At 40.3% G+C, this 25,291-nt stretch overlaps 1 protein-coding gene across 3 annotated transcripts in view; it reads right to left on the reverse strand.

Moving 5' to 3' along the window:
• Positions 1 to 215: 215 nt before the first annotated feature.
• Positions 216 to 25,291, reverse strand: part of syde2 (synapse defective 1, Rho GTPase, homolog 2 (C. elegans)) — a 120,126-nt gene continuing 95,050 nt past the window's right edge. For all 3 annotated transcript variants that reach the window (XM_069939396.1, XM_069939395.1, XM_069939397.1), the window contains exons 7-8: positions 25,026 to 25,257; positions 216 to 3,526 (exon numbers count right to left, since the gene is read on the reverse strand). In XM_069939396.1, coding sequence (XP_069795497.1) covers positions 3,021 to 3,526; positions 25,026 to 25,257 — 738 coding nt within the window. In that variant the 3' untranslated portion in view covers positions 216 to 3,020. The remainder of the gene's footprint in view (positions 3,527 to 25,025; positions 25,258 to 25,291) is intronic.

The raw sequence follows: 25,291 nt of genomic DNA on the forward strand, positions 1-25,291 counted from the left end.
AGCGGATGGACCCGTGGCAGAGCTGTGACTGCTGCCTGCGGGTCTACACCAGCCCTGCTGTTACGGCAGCTCCGGCTGCGCCGTCATCTTCCATCAAATGTATGTATATAGTGAAGAGTTGCTTGCTTAGAACTGACCCCTTCAGCTCATTACTGACTGCCAGAGTATTAGAAGTTTCCATGTTTTCCATATATTTTTGATATGATCAAATAAACTGTATGTTAAATATGCATTTTTTAATATTGGTATCACAGTACAGAGTTGTACTCAAATCAGTATATAGTCATATTTACACGTTTAAGGATACTTTATCACTTCAAGGCAACTATACTTCTGTGTAACAGATGATGCATAAAGGATTACTAAAACACATGAATAACAATTCAGTAGATAAATTAGAGCCTGAAAACCCTTTACAAGAAGAATCTTTAAGCTGTGAGGAGTGTTAATTAAAACTAACACGGCCAACTGTGTTCACATTATACAGAGTTTACACATTAGTAAATCGTTTTAAAAGTGAGTTAAAACACAGGATATATAGCACTGGAAAATTTGATCAAGTTTATTCTGTCATATTTTAAAAGAATGTTTCAGACTTTCTTGAAAACATTGCAGTTTTAATAAAGTATAAGTCAACTTAAAAAAATGAAAGTGGCAATCTTAAATAACTTATAACATCAAATATATCATTAATAATTTGGCAGAACAAATTTGATCCCTCAAATGTAGAGAAATTAATTTTTAAAGCATTTTTAGCAAAAAGCATCCTGTCATTTGTCAATCCATTTGTCAACCCTCTCTTGACAAGGCTACGCCAGAAGGCCGGTTGGTCCGTTGGACAGTTGCTTTGATTGGATTTGCTGAGGTCTGCTCATTACTCCATGCACATGTGAATAGATGATTAAACAGAATTTAAATTGAAGGAGTGCTGGGGAAATTGACCAGAGCATCAATAAGGGAAGACAAGGTGTGGAAGATACCACAGCTGCAACAATTCAGTGGCAGCTATTTCCAGGTCAGGAAGTGCAAGAAAGTGGCAAAATGAAGTGAAAAAGTCAGGAGAAAGTAGGGATACAGGGATTGATTTGCTCAATGCGCGATTCCACGTTGCAGCAACGAAAGTGGGAATACTTCCACATCAGGACCAGATTGGTCATGAAGGCTGTAGGAGTAACCACAGCAGCACGAAAGTAGTGGGTCACATGCAACCCATTCGGGAAAAGCGTCATGGTTAAAAAAAAACCTCTACATTTGAAGCAATCCAAAAAGCACAAAATAAAACTAACTCACAGTAAATAATTAGTGTCCAGCTTTGCCATCTCCATGTCCAGAGAAGACCAAAGGACCATAAAAGTTTAAAGGAACACTTATTCAAAACATCAAGATGGTTAAGGATAAATGTCAACATTGAACGATTTTTGTGTCCATCTGGAAATCTCCAACAACGCAGCAGAAGCTGCTAGAGTCCCTGAATCTACACCTCAACTCACAACTACTGATGAGTGTGTTGACCACAAGGACACTATTGTGTGGGTTACAATATAATTAATCTACAAATAAAAGTTTTAGATGAAATCTGATTCTACCGTTATAAAAGGATATTTGATTTATAGTTTCCAATTTTTCATTTAACATAATATTGTAAAAATTGGGGAGCCAAGTTATTCTTGTGATATTTTTAAATTTAGACAGGCCCTTTCAGCCCACGAGTCAGTGCCGCCCAATTAACCTATAACCTCTAGTATGTTTTGGAGGGTGGGAGGAAACCGGAGCCCCCAGGAAAAACCCACACAGACAAGGGGAGAACATACAATCTCCTTACAGACAGCACAGGATTTGAACCCAAGTCCCGATCACTGCCGCTCTAACCTTGCTGCCAATTTTATGGATTCTTCTGTCAATAGACTAATATTTGGTGAATATTAGAGTAGATATAAATGAATGTAAAATATACTCTATACACAAACCAGCCCTTAAAAGGTTCCTCTAAAAAAATGTGGGATGACCATCTTAACTGAGAATTATTATTCATTCACATATCCTACCAGCATAAAGATGTGGACCATTCCAACTTGCGACAACCATTTTTATGCTTTGTAAATAAACTTAATACTGACGTGAGAAAAACAAACTTAATGCCACAATAGGTACTGCAAATAATCAGCCATGCTACATTGAGAACACTTCCTCACAGCTCTCATTTTCGTGCATTTATATATATATTTATATATACATTTCCCAGGCAGTACATCTCATGGTATTTGGCCTTCTGGTATGTGTGTCATTATAAATGGGTGATCACACTTTATCAAAAATATAATGGGTTAGAAAAATATACCATTTGCTTTGATTTGCCTTTAAATACAGTTACAGAGACATGTTAATAATAAAGAAAGGAAACAGTTTACAGTATTTCTCATCACCCCCAAAAAATGTGCAGGTTTTTTTTGCTGTGTGTACATCGTCTCCTCATAGCAGCCTTGATATTACATTGCGAATGAAAGGTGACCAGCAAATTTTTACTTTTTAATTATTGCTGTTGACAAACAAATACTCTGTTTCACTGCAAAAAGATTTGCCAAGCAGCATCAAAACATATTCAAGAATGTGGATGATCAGAATTAAGCATTTCATTTGTTAAAGGTGACACAAGATTCCATCCCGAGAGTGGATGCTGAAAGGCAATGGCTAGTCTCCTTCAAAAAGTCCATCGTAAGTTTCATTTATAAGTGCATCAGTTCACGTTCCTACCTGAACTTAGTCCTCAGTCTACAGTACACTAAAAAATGCCTTTAAGGCACCACGTACCCCTAAGGGTCAATCCACTGGGATTCTTCCAATATGAAGAAAAAAAAACGCAAGTACCAATATCCTGGAATGCCTAACGCGAGTAATCTGGCCCAAGACAGCTCATGCTACCTCTCGTACCAGAAGGGCACTACCATTGAGGAGAAAGGCTCGAAAACCTGTCTGCTGGACTGGCAATGTCATTCCTCGGCCCCTGGACAAGCGGGGAGAGTTTAGCAAGTGGCATTGAATTTGTTCTTGCTGAGTTCTCGTTCTAAATTTCCAATTAGTGTGTCAATACTTTCTTGAAGGTCCTTGAGGTTCACCCGATGTTTTAGTGTTGGATTAATTTCCTGCATTCTTACGTAGGCCTTGTATGTTTGCTCTTTGGATTCCGGTTCTTCATGGGGTTCCAGCACACAATTTGTCCTGTCTGTTCTCGGGTCCTCTTCTTCACTTGCGGTGTCTTCTGAAGGAACGTCATCATAGTCTGCCTCAATGCTATCTTCCTTTGGCTTCAGGAGGTAGCTCTCACCACAGCTGCTCCAGTCTCCGGCGTAGCGATTACTGGGACTGTCGAGCCGGATGTGTCTGGGACGCAGCACCCCTGACATCTCAGAGCTGGTCAAGTTTAGCGCTGTCGGACGTTGCTGCCTTATCCTCCTCACGTAACTATCCGGCTTGGCCAGCTCACAATATTCTCCACTCTCCACGTGCTCTTTGGTGCCCACGTTTTGCACTGGAAGAAAAGGTATTGGGGAACATTTTCCCAAAATGAAGTAAGTATTTTTATAAAATTGAAACATATAACCATATAACAATTACAATACGGGAACAGGCCATCTCGGCCCCTCTAGTCCGCATCAATCGAAGTGATCTCCTCTTGTCCCACCTACCTGCACTTTGCCTCCAATCCCCTCTCATCCATATACAAGATCACAAGACAAAGGAACAGAACCAGGCCACTAGGCCCATCGAGCCTGTCCTGTAAATCTACACTAAGCTACTCTACACTCGTTCCAATTTCCATCCTTTTCCCCATATCTCACTAATGAGATACTTGTCTATTTTCTTGTTTAAGTAGTTCCCAGTGATCTGGCTTCCACTGCTGTACGCGGCAGTGAGTTCCACAGATCCACGACCCTCTGGTCTTCCTAATTTCTGTTTGAAATGGATAACCTCCAATTTTCAGACTATGACCCCTTGTCCTCGATTCAGCCACCAAGGGAAACATCTTACCCACATCCACCCTACCTAAACCTTTCAAAATACCAAATGCCTCTGAGATCTCCTCTCATTCTTCTAAACTCCAATGAATACAACCCAAGAGCTGCCAAACGCTCCTTGTACGTTAGCCCCTGCGTTCCAGGAATTATCCTAGTAAATCTCCTCTGCACCCTCTCCAACAACATCACATCCTTTCTAAGATAGGGGGCCTAAAACTGCAACTGTTCTCCAAATGAGGCCTCACCAGTGCCCCATTGAGTCTTATCATCACCTCTCTACTCTTGTACACTATTCCTCTTGAAATGAAGGCCAACATAGCATTCGCTTTCTTCACTACCAATCCCACCTGGTCATTAACTTTTAGGTTTCCCTGCATGAGGACACCCAGGTCCCTTTGCACCTCCGAGGTTTGAATTTTCACCCCATCCAAATAGTATTCTGCCTGTTTGTTTCCACTGCCACAATGTACATTTCTCTATGTTAATTCTCATCTGCCATAATTTTGCCCAGTCTCCCAATCTGTCTGTATCCTTTTGCAACTTTACCCATCCAACTTTTCCTTAAATGAGAAAATTGACTTTGCTGCAACCACCTCTTCCGGAAGGTTATTCCACTCAGCCCCCACTCTCTGAGTGAAGAAGTTCCTCCTCATGTTACTTCTAAATTTTGCCCCCTAACTCTTAACTCATGACCTCTTGTTTGAATCTCACCTACTCTCAAGGGAAAAAAGCTTATTTACATCTACTCTATCAATCCTCCTCAAAATATTAAAACCTATCAAATCCCGCCCCCCCCCCCCCCAACCTTCTACGTCCCAATGAATAAAGACCTAATCTACTTATTCTTTCTTTGTAATCTAGATTCTAAAATCCAGGAAACATTTTAGTAAATCTTCTCTGCATCCTCTCTACCTTATTGATATCCTTCTTATAAATTTGGCCTCACCAATGCCTTGAATGTCTCAACATCACTTCCCAACTCCTACATTCTATGCTTTGATTTATAAAGCCCAGTATACCAAAAGTCTTCTTCACTACCATATCCACATGAGATTCTACCTTCAGGGAATGATGCACTGTTATTCCTAGATCTTTCTGCTCCACTGCATTCCTCAATGCCCTCCCATTTACTCCATATGTCCTGTTTTGATTATTTTTTCCAAAATGAAGCACCTCACACTTTTCAGTATTAAACTCCATCTGCCATCTCTCAGCCCCCTCTTCCAAGAATTCCAAATCCCTTTGCAATCTCTGAAAACCTTCTTCACTGTCCACAACTCCAACTATCTTTGTATCGTCCACATATTTACTAATCCAGTTTACTACTCCATCATCCAAATCATTAATGTAAATGACAAACAACAAGGGACCCTATACTGATCCCTGAAGCACACCATTCCTCACCGGCCTCCATCCTGACAGTTATCCACCTTGACTCTCTGGCATCTACCTTCTACCCACTGTTGAACCCATTTGTCTATCCCAAAATTAATAGCCAGCCCCTGAACCTTCCTTACCAACCTTCCATGCGGAACCAACACAAACAAGTTCATTTTGAACTCAAAGTTATTGCAAATTAGTGCCAATTCATGGGCCTTAATTATACTTAATTTGTGTTTGTGTGCTTTATGTATCCGGGAATCTGCAGCAGACAAGGCTTCATTTGCACCTGTATGTGGAATAATGTGAATGACAAGAAACTCATTCATTAAATTTTGTGTGCTTTAAGTACCTAGTTATTTAAAGTTGCTTATTTACAACCAGTAATAAAACTCACCTTTCGCAGATCAGAAACAATTTGGGCTTTGTTTTACAATGAATGTTTTCATCTCATCAAACATCCGACTGGTAAATTGCTTCTCAGACATATACAATAATTCTTTGCATCTGTTGTAACTTTATGATGTGACTAATAATTAACTTTCTCTCCAGCTTTGAACACAGCAATTTCCTAACTGAAAACTTCCTTCTTTGGCTATTCCTGATAAAGGGTTTTGGCCTGAGATGTTGACTATCTTTTGCCTTCCGCAGATGCTGCCTGACCCATCGAGTTCCTCAAGCATTTTGTGCGTTACTGCTGTCTACCTGAGCTAGTCCCATTTGCCTGCCTTCAGTCCATATCCTTCTTAAGGCTTGATTAGGAACTGATGAGCCCTCACTTGGATTATTGTGGGCAGTTTTGGGCTCCTCATTTAAGAATGGATGTGTTGACATTGGAGAGGGTTCAGAGGAGGTTCACAAGGATGATTCCGGGAATGAAGGGATCATCATGTGAGGAATGTTTGACGGCTCTTGACCTGTACTCACTGGAATTTAACAGAATGAGGGGGGGGAGGCGAAATCTAATTTAACATTTCTAGCCGGACGCGGTGGCGCGCACCTGTAATCCGGCTGCTCGGAGGCTGAGGCTGTCGGATCGCTTGAGATCAGGAGTTCTGGGCTGCTGCGGCCTGTGTTGAGCGGGTGTCCTCACTAAGTTGGGCATCGATATGGTGAAGAGGCATCACCAAGTTGTATAAAGTGGGCTGAAGACGGTCCTATGCCAACGAGACTGACGGTGTCCGCAGATAGAGCTGCAGCGCTACCTGCTCAATCAATACAGTGAGACCCGGTCTCTTTAAAAAAAAACATTTCTAATGTTAAAAGGCACGGGTAGAATAGATGTAGAAAGTTGTTTCCCGTGGAGGGAAGAGTCTAGGACAAGAGGGCACAACTTCGGATTGAAGGGCGTCCACTTAGAACAGAGATGTGGAGGATTTCTTGAACCAGAGGTTGGTGAATCTGTGGAATTTGTGGCCATAGCCGGTTGTGGAGGCCAGGTCATTGCGTGTATTGAAGGCAGAGATTGATAGGTTCTTCATTAGCCAGGCATCAAAGATTATGGAGATTATGGGGACTGAGTCGGGAAAATGGATCAGTTCATGATTAAATGGCGGGGCAGACTCGATGGGCTGAATGGCCTATTTCTGCTCCTACTTCTTATCGTCAGAACCAGTGGTTTTCAAACTGTCCCCCTAAACTCACATTCTACTTTAAGTAATCCCTAAGCCATAAGTGCTGTGTGATTAGTAAGGGATTGCTTAAGGTAGTACCTAAGTGGAAAAAAATGGTTTAAAAACCACTGTTTTCATCGTTCCTCATTGACTCGTTATGTGCACGGTTTCAGAACCCCAAAGGAAATGGGCCAATGACCATTTTTCTCAAGCAAAATATTTCAGTAACAATTGGGTCTAGAGCAGTGATTCTCAACCTTCCCTTCCCACAAAAACCATAGAACATTACAGCACAGAAACAGGTTCAGCCCTTCTAGTTTGTGCCGAATCATTTTTTATTGCCTAGTCCCACTGACCTGCACCCAGCCCATAGCCCTCCATACCTCTCCCATACATGGACCTGCTTTTTAAAAAAAATATATTTTATATAATTTTTTAAAAACCAAACATGGAGTCAATTACAAAGTTAAAAGTACAATTACAAAATTCAATATTTACATCATGCATTAACCCAGTACCCCCAAACCCTCACCCCACCCCAAAGGACCCCAAAAAAGAAAAAAAGGAATGGAAGTATAGAAAAGATAAGAAAAGATTAGAAGATAGTAGAGAAAGAAAAAGCAAATAGATTGGATTGTTGAAAAGAGCGGCCCACTCCACGGATCACAAATTCATATTCTGTATAATTTTCTATGGAGAGGATCAACGAAGCCTGGGAAGAACTCATCGAAAGATTTACAGCTGAATTTTGTAAATAGGGTTGTCAAACTTGTAAAAATTGTCGTACTTTTTTCTTAAGTTGTAGGTAATCTTCTCCAGGGGAACACAACTATGTATCTCTGCGTTCCAACGTGCCATACCCGGGTGGGAATCAACTGCTACACATTTTCTGGTCACAGTCAGAGCAATTTTAACACATTATTGGGCCGTTTTAATTTGGGTTTTACCCCAGTAAAAAATAATTCTGGGTTTTGTGGAAATTGAATTCCTGTAATTTGCCCTAAAAAAGTTCCTAAATCTACTCCAAAATGTCTTTCTTTAGAACGTGACCAAGTTGCTGAATGTAAAAAAGTTTCTCTCTCCTCACCACATCTAAAATATTGGTCTGAAAGGTTTGATTTTAGTTTATTTCGTTTCTGTGGGGTGAGATATCATCGATGAAGAAACTAATATTGTACTAATCTAGATCTTTCAATTATGGTATCAGTCGTTCTGTCCCGACATCATTCAGACCAGGTTTCTTCACCAATTCTTGCATTCAAGTCTGATTCCCATCTCTGCCTCGACTTATGACACCCCCTGTTTTTTTTGAGGGGAGGGGACATGTCCCATTTGAAGTAAGGGATACATTGCTGAAGTAAATGCCTTTGTATTTCCCTTTGGAACCAGTGTCTCCACATCATTACAATTTGGTAACCACATTGTTAGGGCCTAATTTATCCCTGAAATATGCTCATATTTGAAAATAGCAGAAAATTGTATTATTAGGAATTCCATATTTAATTTTTTTATGTTCAAATGGTATCATTTATCCCTGCTCATAACAATGCAATATACCTCATCCCTTTATGGGACCAGATTTAGAAAACTGATCACCCGTTACATGGTATGAGTCAGGGGAGTTTTAGGAGATAAAACCCCCTTGTTCCAATATCTTTACTGTGTGGTAAGGTGTCCTTTTTGGTTAGTCTTTTAGTATTATTTGTTTAGTTTTTCTTTTTAAATAACCTATATACATTGAGAAAGGAGGTAATGGAGTCAGCTGGGGTAGTTAAGTGCTCCAGTTGTGGGATGTGGGAAGTCGGAGACAGCACAGCTATTCCCCACGACTACACCTGCAAAAGGTGCATCCAATTACAACACAAGAGCGACCGTGTTCAGGAGCTTGAGTTGCAATTGGATGAACTGAGGATCATAAGGGAAGCAGAGGCAGTGATAGAGAAGAGTTATAGGGAGACATCACCCCAAGAAGGCAGGAGTCAGGGAATTGGGTGACTGTGAGGAAAGGAGGGAGAGCGCCAGTGCAGAGTACCCCTGTGGAAGTGCCCCTCAGCAACATGTATTCGGCATTGGATACTGCTGGGGGGAACAGCCTATCAGGGACGAGTCGTGGGGGACAGGTCTCTGGCACAGGGGCTGCCCCTGAGGCTCAGAAGGGATAAGAACAGGGTAATTGTGGTTGGGGATTCACTTGTCAGAGGGACAGATAGGAGGTTTGTTGGATGAGATCAGGGATCCAGGTTGGTCTGTTGCCTCCCTGGTGCTAGGGTCCAGGATGTCTCTGATCGAGTTCACAGAATTCTGCAAGGAGAAGGTGAGCAGCCATAAGTCATGGTCCATGTGGGGACCAATGACTGAGTTAGAAGTGGGGATGAGGTCCTGAAACAGGAATACATAGAATTAGGCAGGAAGTTAAAAAAACAAGACCTCTAAGGTAGTAATCTCTGGATTGCTGCCCGTGCCACGAGCTAGTGAGGGTAGCAATAGGAGGATGTGGAGCATGAATGTGTGGCTAAAGAGCTGGTGCAGGGGGGAGGGGATAAGATTTTTGGATCATTGGGATCTCTTCTGGGGAAAGTCGGACCTGTACAAAAGGGACGGACTCCACTAGAACTGGAGGGGGACCAATATCCTGGCAAGCAGATTTGCTAGAGCTGTGGGGGAGGGTTTAAACTAGTTTGGCAGGGGGGTGGGGAGCAGAGTTTGCGAGCAGTGTCTAGGGTGCATGGCCACCTAGTGAAGAATGATAAAGATAACAAAGGAAGGAAGGAGGTTAAGGTAAAAGGTAGAATAGGAAATATATATGTGAGGGTCATTCTCTGAAATGCATGTACTTTAATACAAGAAGCATAGTGAACAAGGTAGATGAGCTTAGAGCATGGATTGGCACTTGGAATCATAATGTTGTGGTAATTAGTGAGACCTGGTTACAGGAGGGACAGGACTGGCAACTAAATATTCCAGAATACAAATGTTTTAGATGTGATAGAACAGGGGGTAAAAAAGGGGAGGAGTTGCTCTGCTTGTTAAGGAGGACATTACTGCCGTGAGGTGGCAGGATGGTCTGGAGGGATCATCCAGTGAGGATGTTCGGGTGGAATTGAGGGGTGGAGGAGGCATGAGGGTACTAATAGGAGTGTATTATAGACCACCAAATGGGCCAAGAAAATTGGAAGAACAAATTTGTAAGCATATTATGTGTAATAAACATAAGGTAGTGATCATGGGAGATTTTAACTTCCCTCACATTGATTGGGATACCCATACAGTAAGAGGGCTGGATGGGCTAGAGTTTGTTAAATGTGTGTGCAAGATAGTTTTCTTAATCAATACGTAGAAGAACAGACTCGGGACGGTGTAATATTGGATCTCCTGTTAGGGAATGAGATAGGTCAGGTGCCTGAGGTTAATGTTGGAGAACAAATTGGGACTAGTGATCACAACTCTATTAGTTTTAGGGTAGTTTTAGGGAAGAGCAAAGAAGTTGAGGTTCTGGATTGGAGAAAAGCAAATTTCGAAGGAATAAGGATGGATTTAGGGAGTATTGAGTGGGACATGATTTTTTCAGGAAAGAATGTAAATGAAAAATGGAGAATATTCAAAGAAGAAATTTTGAGAGTACAGAGTAGATATGTCCCAGTGAGGATCAAAGGAAAGGCAGGAAGTCATAGGGAGCCTTGGTTTTCGAGGAATATTAGAAATTTGGTTAGGAGAAAGAGGGAGGTGTACAAGAGGTATAAACAGCAGGGTGATGAGAAATTGAAAGAGGACTACAAAGTGTGTAGAAAAAATCTGAAGAAAGAAATTAGAAAGGCCAAAAAGAGGCACGAAGAGGCTTTGGCAGACAGAGTAAAAATAAATCCAAAGGGTTACTCTTGGTACATTAAAAGTAAAAGATTAGTGAGGGATAGAATTGGACCCCTTATAGATAGGGAGGGTAGGCTGAGTGAGAAGTCAGAGAAAATGGGGGAAATTTTGAATGATTTCTTTGCCTCGGTATTCACTAGGGAAAAAAATATTGAACCAGTTGAAGTAAAGGAAAATAGTGGGGAGGTCATGAAGCATATAAGGATAACCGAGGAGGTAGTGATGGCTGTGTTAAAAAAGATAAAGGTGCACAAATCTTCGGGTCCGGACAAAGTATTCCCAAGGACACTCAGGGAGACTGTGTACAGAGAGTGGGGCCATTAACAGAGATATTTAGGATGTCACTGGTCACGGAGGTAGTGCCAGAGGATTGGAGGGTGGCTCATGTTATTCCGCTGTTTAAGAAGGGGTCCAAATGTAAGCCTGGGAATTATAGACTTGTGAGTCTGATGTCTGTGGTGGGTAAGTTTTTTTAAAAATTTTTTTATTTTTCACACCATAAACCACATTGACCATGATACATACATTTTCCTTTTCAAATATATACAGTGTCATTTTCTCCCCCCTCCCTCCTCCCATCCCACCCTCCCTACCTCCCCCCATCCATTTAAAGTACAAAATCTAAGATACATTAAACCAGTCAAACAATGTTGTCATTCAATAAAAATAAACAAGATATTCCACTGAGTCAATTCTTTCCATTTCCTTCTCCTTTCGTTAATTTAGGTGGTAAATGTCCCCGGTAGGTTTTCTCTATTGTGTTTCATGTATGGCTCCCATATTTGTTCAAATATTTCAATATTATTTCTTAAACTATATGTTATTTTTTCAAATGGAATACATTTATTCATTTCTATACACCATTGTTGTATTCTCAAATTATCTTCCAATTTCCAGGTTGACATAATACATTTTTTTGCTACGGCTAGAGCTATCTTAACAAATCTTTTTTGTGCACCATCCAAATCAAGTCCAAATTCTTTGTTTTTTATGTTACTTAGGAGGAAGATCTCTGGGTTTTTTGGTATATTGTTTTCTGTAATTTTATTTAATATCTGGTTTAGATCTTCCCAAAATTTTTCTACTTTCTCACATGTCCAGATTACATGAATTGTAGTTCCCATTTCTTTTTTACAACGAAAACATCTGTCAGATACTGTTGGGTCCCATTTATTTAACTTTTGAGGTGTAATGTATAGCCTGTGTATCCAGTTATATTGTATCATACGTAACCTCGTATTTATTGTATTTCTCATCGTTCCAGAACATAACTTCTCCCATGTTTCCTTTTTTATCTTTATATTTAAATCTTGTTCCCATTTTTGTTTAATTTTACCATTTGTTTCCTCATTCTCCTTTTCTTGCAGTTTAATATACATATTTGTTATAAATTTTTTGATTATCATTGTATCTGTAATCACATATTCAAAATTACTTCCCTCTGGTAACCTCAGACTGCTTCCTAATTTGTCCTTCAAGTAGGATCTCAATTGGTAATATGCCAGCACTGTATCTTGAGTTATATTGTATTTATCTTTCATTTGTTCAAAGGATAATAATCTATTTCCTGAAAAACAATTTTCTATTCTTTTGATCCCTTTTTTCTCCCATTCTCTAAAGGAAAGGTTATCTATTGTAAAAGGGAGTAACTGATTTTGCGTCATTATTAGTTTTGGTAATTGGTAATTTGTTTTATTCCTTTCTACATGAATCTTCTTCCAAATATTGAGCAGATGATGTAATACTGGAGAACTCCTACGTTGTACCAATTTTTCATCCCATTTATATAATATGTGTTCAGGTATCTTTTCCCCTATTTTATCTAGTTCTAATCTAGTCCAATCTGGCTTTTCCCTTGTTTGGTAAATATCTGATAGGTATCTTAATTGTGCGGCTCTATAATAATTTTTAAAGTTTGGCAGTTGTAAGCCTCCTTGTTTATACCATTCTGTTAATTTATCTAGTGCTATCCTCGGTTTCCCCCCTTTCCATAAAAATTTCCTTATTATTTTCTTTAACTCCTTGAAGAATTTCTCTGTCAATTGTATTGGCAATGCCTGAAATAGGTATAATATCCTTGGGAAAATGTTCATTTTAATACCGTTTATCCTTCCTATTAGTGTTAATGGTAAATCTTTCCAATGCTCTAAATCGCCCTGTAATTTTTTCATTAGTGGATAATAATTGAGTTTATATAGATGGCCGAGATTTTATTTATTTGTATACCTAGGTATCTTATTGCTTGCATTTGCCATCTGAATGGTGATTCCTTCTTAAATTTTGAGAAATCCGCATTATTCATTGGCATTGCTTCACTTTTATTTACGTTAATCTTGTAACCCAACACTTCTCCATATTCCTTCAATTTCTTATATAATTCTTTTATTGATAGTTCTGGTTCTGTTAAGTATACTATAACATCATCCGCAAATAAACTGATTTTATATTCCTTGTCTTTTATTTTTATCCCTTTTATATTATTTTCTGTTCTTATCAATTCTGCTAGCGGTTCTATAGCTAACACGAACAATAAGGGTGATAGTGGGCATCCCTGCCTTGTTGATCTGCTTAAGTTAAATTGCTTTGATATATATCCATTTACTGTCACTTTCGCCAATGGCCCCTCATATAATGCTTCAATCCAATTAATATACTTTTCTGGTAAACTGAATTTTTGCAATACTTTGAATAAATAATTCCATTCTACTCTGTCAAAGGCCTTCTCTGCGTCTAAAGCAACTGCTACTGTTGGCGCTTTACTCCCTTCTACTGCACGAATTAAGTTAACAAATTTACAAATATTGTCTGTTGTGCGTCTTTTTTTAATAAATCCAGTTTGGTCTAGATTTACCATTTTAGGTACATAATCTGCTAATCTGTTTGCTAATACTTTAGCTATTATCTTATAATCTGTGTTAAGTAATGATATTGGTCTATATGACACTGGTGTGAGTGGATCTTTCCCTTGCTTTGGTATTACTGTAATTATTGCTGTTTTACATGAATCTGGTAAGCTTTGTGTTTTGTCAATCTGGTTGATTACTTCCAGGAGGGGAGGAATTAATAAATCTTTAAATGCTTTATAGAATTCTATTGGGAATCCATCCTCTCCTGGTGTTTTATTATTTGGTAGTTTTTTTATTATCCTTTGTATTTCTACTATTTCAAATGGTTCTGTTAATTTATTTTGTTCCTCTATTTGTAATTTTGGTAGTTCAATTTTAGTTAAAAATTCATCTATTTTGCCTTCTTTCCCTTCGTTTTCAGTTTGGTATAATTGTTCATAGAATTTTCTAAAGTTTTTATTGATCTCCATTGGATTATATGTGATTTCTTTGTCTTTTTTCCTTGATGCCAATACCATTTTCTTAGCTTGTTCTGTCTTAAGCTGCCATGCTAGAATTTTGTGCGTTTTTTCCCCTAGTTCATAATATTTCTGTTTTGTCATCATTATGTTCTTCTCCACCTTATATGTTTGTAGTGTTTCATATTTTATTTTTTTATCTGCTAATTCTCTTCTTTTAGTTGTATCTTCCTTCATTGCTAATTCTTTTTCTATATTTACTATTTTCCTTTCCAACTGCTCTGTTTCCTGATTATATTCATCTTGGTTACATAACTTATTATTTGCCCTCTAATGAACGCTTTCATTGCATCCCATAGTATAAACTTATCTTTCACTGATTCCGTATTTATTTCAAAGTACATTTTAATTTATCTTTCAATGAATTCTCTAAAATCCTGCCTTTTGAGTAACATGGAGTTTAATCTCCATCTATACATTCTTGGAGGGATGTCCTCTAACTTTACTGTCAATATTAAGGGTGATTGGTCCGATAGTATTCTAGCTTTATATTCTGTTTTTCTTACTCTATCTTGCATACGAGCTGATAACAGAAATAGGTCTATTCTTGAGTATGTTTTATGTCTACCCGAATAATATGAATATTCCTTTTCCTTTGGGTGTTGTTTCCTCCATATATCCAAAAGTTGCATTTCTTCCATCGATTTAATTATAAATTTGGTTACTTTGTTCTTTCTGTTAATTTTTTTCCCAGTTTTATCCATATTTGAATCCAAATTAAGGTTGAAATCCACTCCTATTAATATGTTCCCTTGCGTATCTGCTATCTTCAAAAAAATATCTTGCATAAACTTTTGATCTTCTTCGTTAGGTGAATATACATTGAGTAGATTCCAAAACTCCGAATATATCTGACATTTTATCATTACATATCTCCCTGCTGGATCTATTATTTCCTCTTCTATTTTAATTGGTACATTTTTACTGATTAATATAGCTACTCCTCTTGCTTTTGAATTATACGATGCTGCTGTTACGTGTCCTACCCAATCTCTCTTTAATTTCTTGTGCTCCAATTCAATTAAATGTGTTTCTTGCACAAATGCTATATCAATTTTTTTCTTTTTTCAGTAAATTTAGCAGTTTCTTCCTTTTGATTTGGTTATGTATTCCGTTAATATTTAAAGTCATATAGTTCAACATAGCCATTTCATACTTTGTTTATCTTCCCTTTCCGTTTCTCCATCATCATCTTTCCTTCTTATCCATTTCTGCTTTCTTGTTTTGAACACTTTATAAGACAACATTTCTAAAACATCAAACATTTTCCTTATTCTCCTATTTAAAACTTCTTTAACCCCATTCTCCCCTCCCCCTCCTGAGTCGCCCTTTATCCCTTATCGGGCAACCACATCTCCCCTCTCCATTTGGATTTGCGAATTCACTCGCAAACGTCAACTGATTTTGCAGTGACCATAACTCCTCCCCACCCAGCCCCCCCCAGAAAAGATTTCAATTTTCATATGGAACAAAGGTCACTCTTTTAATTCCCTCCTTATTCCCTCTATTCCCTTATTAATTCTTGTCTATACTCTATATATTTTCCTCTAAATACGGATACATTCATGTATACACACATATATATATATATATATATATATACCCACATACACACATACATATAGTTTGTGGTCATTTTTACTCTCATTACATGTCTTCATCTCTCTGCTTGTTTTGTAGTCGTTCTGCAAATTTTCGTGCTTCCTCTGGATCCGAGAATAGTCTATTTTGTTGCCCTGGAATAACTATTTTAAGTACCGCTGGGTACTTTAACATATATCCTTTTTTCCATAAGATCGTTTTTGCTGTATTGAACTCCTTCCTCTTCTTCAGGAGTTCAAAACTTATGTCTGGATAGAAAAAAATTTTTGACCTTTGTATTCCAGTGGCTTTTTGTCTTCTCTTATTTTCTTCATTGCTTTCTCCAATATATTTTCTCTTGTTGTATATCTTAAAAATTTTACTAAAATGGATCTTGGTTTTTGCTGCGGTTGTGGTTTCGGGGCTAATGTTCTATGTGCCCTCTCTATTTCCATTTCTTCCTGTAATTCTGGTCTTCCTAGGACCCTGGGGATCCAATCTTTTATAAATTCTCTCATATTCTTGCCCTCTTCATCTTCCTTAAGGCCCACTATCTTTAAATTATTTCTTCTATTATAGTTTTCCATTATATCTATCTTCTGAGCTAACAGCTCATGTGCCTCTTTAACTTTTTTATTAGATTCTTCTAATTTCTCTTTTAAGTCCTCTACTTCCATTTCTACGATTATTTCTCGTTCTTCCATATTTTCCACTCTTTTTCCTATCTCTGATATGACCATTTCTATTTTATTCATTTTTTCTTCTGCACTCTTAATTCTTCTTTTTATCTCATTAAATTCTTGTAATTGCCATTCTTTCACTGATTCCATATATTCTTTAAAAAAAGATATATCCATTGTCTTGCCTTTCTCTTCTTCTTCCATTTCTTTCTGTTCCTCTTCTTCTTCTTCCTCTGGATTGACCATGTTGTTTCCTTGTTTTCTTTTTACCCTCTTCTTTCTTGTTGTCGTTATTTTCTGTGTTCTGCACTTGTTCCTTTGCTGCAGGTGTCTCTCTCAGGTGTGGAGATCGACTCCGCACCTGTTCCCCCCTCCCGTCAGTGTGTTTTTTTTCATGCGCATCGCGCATGCGTGACTCCTCGCAGATGCGCGGTTGCACACTTTTACTCGGCTCTGTGAGCCATTTTTGTAGTCCCGAGCCCGGGACTTCCACTGACCTGAGGGAGCGGGCTTCTCTCTCCGCGGCGGGCTTCCTCGGACAGGTAAGGCCTTCACCTTCTTCTCCCGACGTTCTTTCTTCTTCTCTTCTTCCCATTGTTTTCCATTTTTCTCTCTTCGCTGCCATTTTCTTCTCACCTTTATTTTTACTTTGCTTTAAATTTTAATCTTGTACCTTTGTGTTATGTGCGTTTTTTTTTAACTTTTCCGGAGAGGGCTGGAATTTCCTGACCGGCCACTACTCCATCACTTGACTCCTCTTGATAAGTTGATGTAAAGTGTTCTGAGGGATGGCATTTACAAATATTTGGAAGAACAGGGATTGATAGGTGGTAGTCAGCATGGTTTTGACTGGGGTAGATCATGCTTAACAAGCCTTATAGAGTTTTTCGAGGGGGTTACAAAAACGATTGATGAAGGGAAGGCTGTGGATGTTGTCTATTTAGACTTTAGAAAAGCTTTTGACAAAGTTCCCCACAGGAGGTTAGGAAAAAAGGTAGAGGCATTAGGTATAAATAAAGAGGTAGTGAAATGGATCCAGCAATGGTTGGATGGGAGGTTTCAGAGCGTAGTGGTAGAAAATTATTTGTCAAATTGGAAGCCGGTGACTAGTGGAGTTCCTCAGGGATCGGTCCTGGGTCCACTATTGTTTGTTATATAAATTAACAATCTGGAAGAAGGGGTGGTGAATTGGATAAGTAAGTTTGCAGATGATACAAAGATTGGTGGTGTTGTGGACAGTGAGGAAGATTACTGTAGCTTAAAAAGAGATATAGGAAAGCTAGAGGAGTGGGCTGAGAAATGGCTGATGGAGTTTAATATGGATAAGTGTGAAGTGTTGCATTTTGGAAAGGCAAATCTAAATATATCATATGCATTGAATGGTAGACAATTGAGGCGTGCAGAGCAACAAAGGGATTTAGGAGTGATGGTAAATAGTACCCTCAAGGCTGATACTCAGGAAGATGGTGTGGTGAAGAAGGCATTTGGAATGTTGGCCTTCATAAATTGGAGTATTGAATTCAAGAGTAGGGAGGTTATGATAAAATTGTACAAAGCATTGGTGAGACCAAGTTTGGAGTACTGTGTGCAGTTTTGGTCACCAAATTATAGGAAGGATATAAACAAAATAGAGAGAGTGCAGATAAGGTTCAGGAGACTGTTGACAGGATGTCAGGGACTGAGTTACAGAGAAAGGTTGAGCAGCCTGGGGCTTTTTTCTCTGGAGCGTAGAAGATTGAAGGGGGGATTTGATGGAGGTGTTCAAGATTTTAAAAGGGACACTCTTTCAATTAAGAGTGGGGGATATTCAAACCAGAAGCCATGGTTTGGATTGCAGGGGGAAAATTATAAGGGGAACATGAGGGGAAATTTCTTCACACAAAGGGTGGTTGGGATGTGGAATAAGCTTCCGGCAGAGGTGGTTGAAGCAAGGACGTTATTTACATTTAAGGAAAGACTGGATAATTACATGGAGGGGAGAGGATTGGAGGGGTATGGACCAGGTGCTGATCAGTGGGACTAGGAGGGTGGGGATTTGTTCCAGCATGGACTAGTAGGGCCGAACTGGCCTGTTCTGTGCTGTATATGGTTATATGGTTACTTATTTTATACCAATTATTTATTAAATGTTTTAGCAAAGGGTTCATATACCTGTCCAAATTTCCCTTAAATGTTAAAATCAAGCCCACATCTCCCACTTCAGTTGGCAGTTCATTCCACACGCCCACCACTCTGAGTGAAATTCCCCCTTAGTTCCCCCAAATCTTTCCCCTTTCACTCTTAATCCATGACCTCTGGTTTGTATCTCACTCACTCTCAATGGAAAAAGACTATCTACATTTACTCTGTCTATCCCCCTCAAAATTTTAAACACCTCAATCAATTCATCCTCATTCTTCTATGCTCCAGGGAATAAAGTCCTAACCTGTTTAATCTTTCCCTGTATCTCAGTCCATGAAGTCGGCCAACATCCTAGTAAATCTTCTCTGCACTCTTTCGATCTTATTTGATATCCTTCCTGTAGTTCAGTGACCAAACTGCATATAATTCTCCAAATTTGGCTTCACCAATGTCTTATAGAACTTTACCATAACATCCCAACTCCTGTACTTAATACTTTGATTTATGAAGGCCAATATTCCAAAAACTCTCTTTACAACCCTGTCCACCTGTGATGCCACTTTCAGGGAATTATATATCTGTATTCCCAGATCCCTCAGTTCTACCTCACTCCTCAGTGCCCGACCATTCACCGTGTACGTCCTTTCTTGGTTTGTCCTTCCAAAATGCAACACCTCACACTTGTCTGCATGAAATTCCATCTGCCATTTTTCAGTCCATTTTCCAGCAGGTCCAGATCCCTCTGCAGCTTTGAAAACTTTCGACATTGTCCACAACACGTCTCATCTTAGTGTCATCTGCAAACTTGCTGATCCAATTTACCTCATTATCGTCCAGATCATTGATGTAGATGACAAACAACAATGGTCCCAGCACTGACCTCCGAGGCACACCACAAGACACAGGCCTCCAATCTAATAAGCAACCATCCACCACTACTCTCTGGCTTCTCCCGTCCAGCCAATGTCAAATCCAGGTCACTACTTCACCATGAATATCTAGTGTCTGAACCTTCCTGACTAACCTCCCACGTGCAACCTTGTCAAAGGCCTTACTAAAGTCCATGCAGACAATATCCACAGCTTTTCCTTCATCAACTTTCCTGGTAACCTCCTTGAAAAATTCTATAATATTGATTTAACATGACCTACCGGGCACAAAGCCATGTTGACTAGCCCAAATCAGTCCCTGGCTATCCAAATACTTGTGGCAATGAATTCCATAGATTTACCTCCCTCTGGCGAACAGTCTTTCTCTTAATTTCTGTTCTAAAGGCACGTCCATTTATTCTGAGGCTGCGGCTTCTCTTTGCTCTCTCCCACCACTGGAAACATCTTCATGTTCATTTTCTCCGGCCGTTTCAATAATTGGATTTCTCAATGAGATTGCCCCCTCAGGCCAGTAACATCAACTGCTTCTCATATGTTAACCCTCTCATCCCTGGAATCACCCTTGTAAATCTCTGGGTTCTCTAAGTCAACACATGATTCCTTGGATATGGGGCCCAGAACTACTCACAATACTCCAAAAGTGGTCTAATACCTGCCAAAATCCATTTAGCGTAGCACTGTTACAGTGTCAGTGATCAAAGACCAGGGTTCGAATCTGGCGCTCTCTCTGTAAAGAGTTAGTACGTTCTCCCTGTGTCTGTGTGGGTTTCCTCCCTGTGTTCCAGTTTCCTTTTACCATTCAAATAATGTACCAGAGGTTGTAGGTTAATTGGGTGGCATGGGCTCGTGGGCCTTGTCATCGCGCTGCATGTCTTTTTAAAAAAATTCTAGTCTTATCAAAATGAACGATAACACTCCATTTACCCGAAAGTTAACTTTCAAAGAATCCTGCACTAGGACTCCCAAGTGCCTTTGGATCTCTGCTTTCTGAATCCTCCCCCCATTTAGAAGACAGTATATGCTTTTATTCCTTCCATAAAAGTACACGACCATGTTGTTGTTGTTCGTCCTTCGTGGTCGAAGATGACCATGACTTCAAAATCAAATGAGATTGGTGGCTGTGGGTCTGGAAGTGACTGGTGAGGCCAATCCAGGCCCTGAAGGCTCGCCCACATGTGAGACACAAGTGGGTGGGTGCAGTCGTGGCAGTGGATCCTGCTTGGGCCTTGTGCACAGCACGCTTTCATTGCACCTCGGGGATGCACCTGACTTCAGCTGCACAGACTTCGGTGGTGATTGATCTTGCTGCGCCAAGCTGGATGGTCGAGGGCAAGGGTCTCCCACGTATTGATGTTGACACTCAGCCCTTTGAGGGATGCTTTGAGACAGTCTTTGTAATGTTTCTTCTCCACCCCCCCCCCCCCCGACTGAGCGCTTGCCCTGACACAGTTCTCCCTAAAGCAGCTGCTTAGGCAATCGGCTGTCTGGCATTCTGACCACATGTCCAGCTCATCTGGCTTCAACTTTCAGCAGGAGGGTGTAGACGCTGCACAGCCCAGCTTGTTCCAGGATTTCTGCATCGGGGACTTTGTCCTGCCACCTGAGGTGGAGGAGTCTGCGGAGACAGCTCAAGTGAAAGAGGTTGAGCTGTTTGGCGTGTCTGCTGGAGACAGTCCAGGTCATGCTTGCGTAAAGGAGGGTGGTAAGGACCACTGCACAGTAGACCTTCAGTTTGGTGGTAAGGCTGAGTCCTCTCTGCTCCCAGACGTTCTCATGGAGTCTCCCAAAGGTGGCGCTGGCTTTGGCTATCCTGTTGTTGACCTCAGTGTCTATGTTCTCTGCACGAGAGCGTTTGCTGCCCAGGTGGGTGAAGTTGTCGACTGCCTGGAGGTTCTGGACCTTCACCGTGATGCGCAGCACCTGGTATGGCTTTCCTGGGGCAGGCTGGTACGTAACTTGGGTCTTTTTGGTGCTGATAGTGAGACCAAAGTTGTCGCAGGCTTGTGAGAAGCCGTCCATTTCACACTGCATCTTCTGCTCTGTGCTGGCGTTGAGTGCGTAGTCATCAGCACACAAGAAGTCTCTGACCAATCTTTTCAGCATTTGAAAAGTTTCTGTGAGATCCTCTCTCATTCTTTACTCCAATGAATACAATCTCAAAAGCCGATAAACGTTCTTCATATGTTAGCCCTTGCATTCCAGAAATGATCCTGGTAAATCCTCTCTGAACTCTCTCCAACATCAGTACATCCTTTGTAAGATAAGGGGCCCAAAACTGCACACAGTTCTCCAAATGAGGTCTCACCAGTGCCCCATAGAGCCTCACCAACACCTCTTTACTCTTGTACACTATCCCTCTTCAAATGAAGGCCAACATAGCATTTGCTTTCTTTACTGCCGATCCAACCTTTAGATTATCTTGCACGAGGACCCCCAAGTCCCTTTGCACTTCTGAATTTTGAAATTTCTCCCCATCCAAATAATAATCTCCCTGTTTATTTCCTCCTCCAAAATGTACAACCGTGCATTTCTGCACATTGGATCTCATCTACTGATCCTTCGCCCCCTCTCCTCAACTACCCAAGTCTCTCTGCAACCTTTCGGTTTCTTCAACACTTCCTACTCCACCACCCATCTTGGTGTCATCTGCAGACTTCGCCACAAAACCATTCAGTCCACAATCTCAATCATCAATATACATTGTAAAAAGTGGCCCCAACACCGACCCCTGCAGACACCACTAGTGGCATCCAACCAGAACAGGATCCCTTTATTCCCATCCTTTGCTTCCTGTCTATCAGCCAATGCTCCATCCAATCTAATATCTTTTCTGTAATTCCATGGGCTCCCATCTTATTAAAGCAGCCTCTTATGCGGCACCTTATCGAAGGCCTTTTGAAAATCCAAATACACAACATCCACAGCCTCTCCCTAGTCTATCCTACTTGAGATTACCTAAAAAAATTCTACTGGGTTGGCCAGGCAAGATCTTCTCTTCCTGGAACCATGCTGACTTGGACCTATTATGTCATGCACCTCGAGGTGTTTGGAGGTCTGTATATAACTGCTATCAGGGTCCTTTTACCCTTGTCATTCCCTAACTCAACCCACAAGGATTCTACCCCTTCTGAACCTATGTCCCTTCTTTCTAGAGATGTAGTGATCAGGGCCATGCAACCCCCTCTACCTACCTGCCTCTCTTTCCTCTACACTGTGTACCCTTGGACATTAGTTCAGAATCACATCCATTATTATGCCATGTCTCGGTTGACCACAATGTCGTATCTTTTAATCTGTGGCTGCACAACAAGGTCATCTACTTTATTCCAAATGCTCCGTGTATTTAAATACAGTACGCTCAGATCAGTATCTGTTACCGATATTGCTGCATTCCTAGGAATTGTAGACCAATGAGTCTTGCAGTGTGGATAAACTATTGGAGTGAAGTTGTATGGACAGGATATACGAGCATTTGAGGAGCATGGGTGTATTGGAGATGGTGTAGTTTTGAGGAGAAGGTTGTGTCTCACAGCCGAATTGAATTTTTTGAAGAGGTGACAAAATAAATTGAAGGTAGAATGGTGGTTGTGGCACATAGAGATTTTATTAAGGCATTGACGTGGTTCCGTATAGTTGCTTCATCCAGAAAGTCACGCGTCATGAGATCCATGGGAACATGGCTGCGTGGATTTCGAACTGGCTTGCCCAAAGAAGGCAGGAGGTGGTAGTAGATAGAGAATATTCTGCCTGGAGATCAGTGACTAATGGTGCTCTTAAGGCATGTTGTGGACACCTTGCTCTTTGTGATTTTTATAAATGACTTGGATGAGGAAGTGGAGCAATAGGCCAGTAAGTCATCAGATAACACATAGGTTGAATGAGTTATGAGTAGTGTTGAGGGTTGCCGTAGGTTACAACAGGATGCAAAGTTATGGAGAAGTGGCAAATAGAGTTCAATCTAGAAAAATGTGAAGTGGTACATTTTGGAAAATCCAACTTGGTGGGATATATGGCTAATGGCATGATTCTTAGCAGGGAGGAACAGAGGGATCTCGGGGTCCAAGTCCACAGATCCCTCCACAAGTTGAGAGAGTGGATAAGGAGGCACATGGTGTGCTGGCCTTCAAGAGCCGTGATGTAATGTTGCAACTCTTATAAAATTCTGGTTAGATCTCACAGAATATTGTGTTCAGTTCTGGCTACATCATTACAAACAAGATATGGTAGCTTTGGAGAAGATGTGGAGGAGATTTACCAGGATGCTGCCTGGATTGGAAAAACATGTCTTGTGAAGAAAAGTTAAGTTAGAGCTTTTCTCCTTGAAGCAAGAGAAGATGAGAGTGACAGTAGACGTGCATAATATTAAAGATGCCATTCTACCACCTTCTACCCAGGGTTACAATGGCCAATACCAGCGCCATCCATTTCAGGCAAGTGGAAAAAAATGTTATGGGAGAGTGACAAATATTAGTGCCTGGAATGTATTGCAAAGTGTGGTGGTAGAGGCTGAGACAATGGGGACATTTTAAAAAAACTCGGATAGGAACATGGAAAAAACGAGGGTTATGGGTTGTGAGGGAGAGAAGGATTAAACTGATGTGAAGTAAGTTTATATAGTTCGGCACATCGTAGATTTTAAGGGCCTGCATTGTTCTATGGCCTGTGACTTTTCACTTTGTATTAGGCTTGGGAGAGTCAGGTTATTTCAAGGAAATATTTTGTAATTATGGGGAACTTCTTTTATCATTAAAGCAGAATATTCTCAATGGGTCATTCAACATCTGTGGAGAAATGATTAACGTTTCAAGTTGAACAACTTTTTAAATTTAGTAAACAATTAAAGGGATAATACATACTATGAAGTTAGAAGCTGCTGCTCGTGGATCTATTTGCCTTTGGATAGATAGGGGGAAACTGCTTAAGACCAAGCAGAATGGTTGAAGGGCGGGGGAGAAATGTTCAAATCCATTGCAATGACCAATTAAAAGCAGAATCATCCAGGATTATATCAGTAATTGATTTGTTACAATTCAGAGTTTGCACAAATGTTCTTAATTCATAGTCAGTGTGACACTGAGGAAATTGGATCAGTTTTGTTTGCTGACTTGACTAATCTCATCTGTGGTGACAAGGGGCTTGGTTTCAGCACTGAGAGTGTAGGTACACAGGGTCAACCAGTAATGACTATTGTGCAAAGACAGAATCTGGACTCTCCTGGTTGTCCCAACACTGAAAACTTGCCGGCAAACAGAAGCCGCAACTTGAACAAGGATGTAAAGTGCTTATGCATTTGGGAAGGGATGAAATTAAATGAGAACTAAATAAAACAGATGATAATGCAGCTCGTTAAAGGGCTATAACTTCCAGTATAGAGCTCGATGCTTTCCAATGAAATCCGCTGGCAAATTCATTTCCTGCACCATTCTTGCTTTATTGTTTCAAAGGTGTTATTAAAAAAAAACATAATGAGAAGACTAACGTAGAACTACAATATTTAAAAATAAAATTTCCCTCACCTGGCCAAAGTTGAAGTAGATAATGCAATACTTCTATGTGCTTCTTGAAGTCCAGTGCACTGGCCAACTCCTCAGAGTCTGTGAAAACCCTATGACTATGGTTGGAAGCCTCCTGTCGCTGGCTTAACAATACAGGTCCAAAACATACTGCTAAATTTTGGCAGGTCATCTTATTAACCTCATGGTATGAAGCAACAAGCTTCAGATGATCCAGCAGCATTTTCAGTGTTGCCTGTGGTTTAAAAAAAAAAGCCACATAATGTTAA

Source organism: Narcine bancroftii, chromosome 5, assembly GCF_036971445.1.
Source record: "Narcine bancroftii isolate sNarBan1 chromosome 5, sNarBan1.hap1, whole genome shotgun sequence".
NCBI lineage: Eukaryota > Metazoa > Chordata > Chondrichthyes > Torpediniformes > Narcinidae > Narcine > Narcine bancroftii.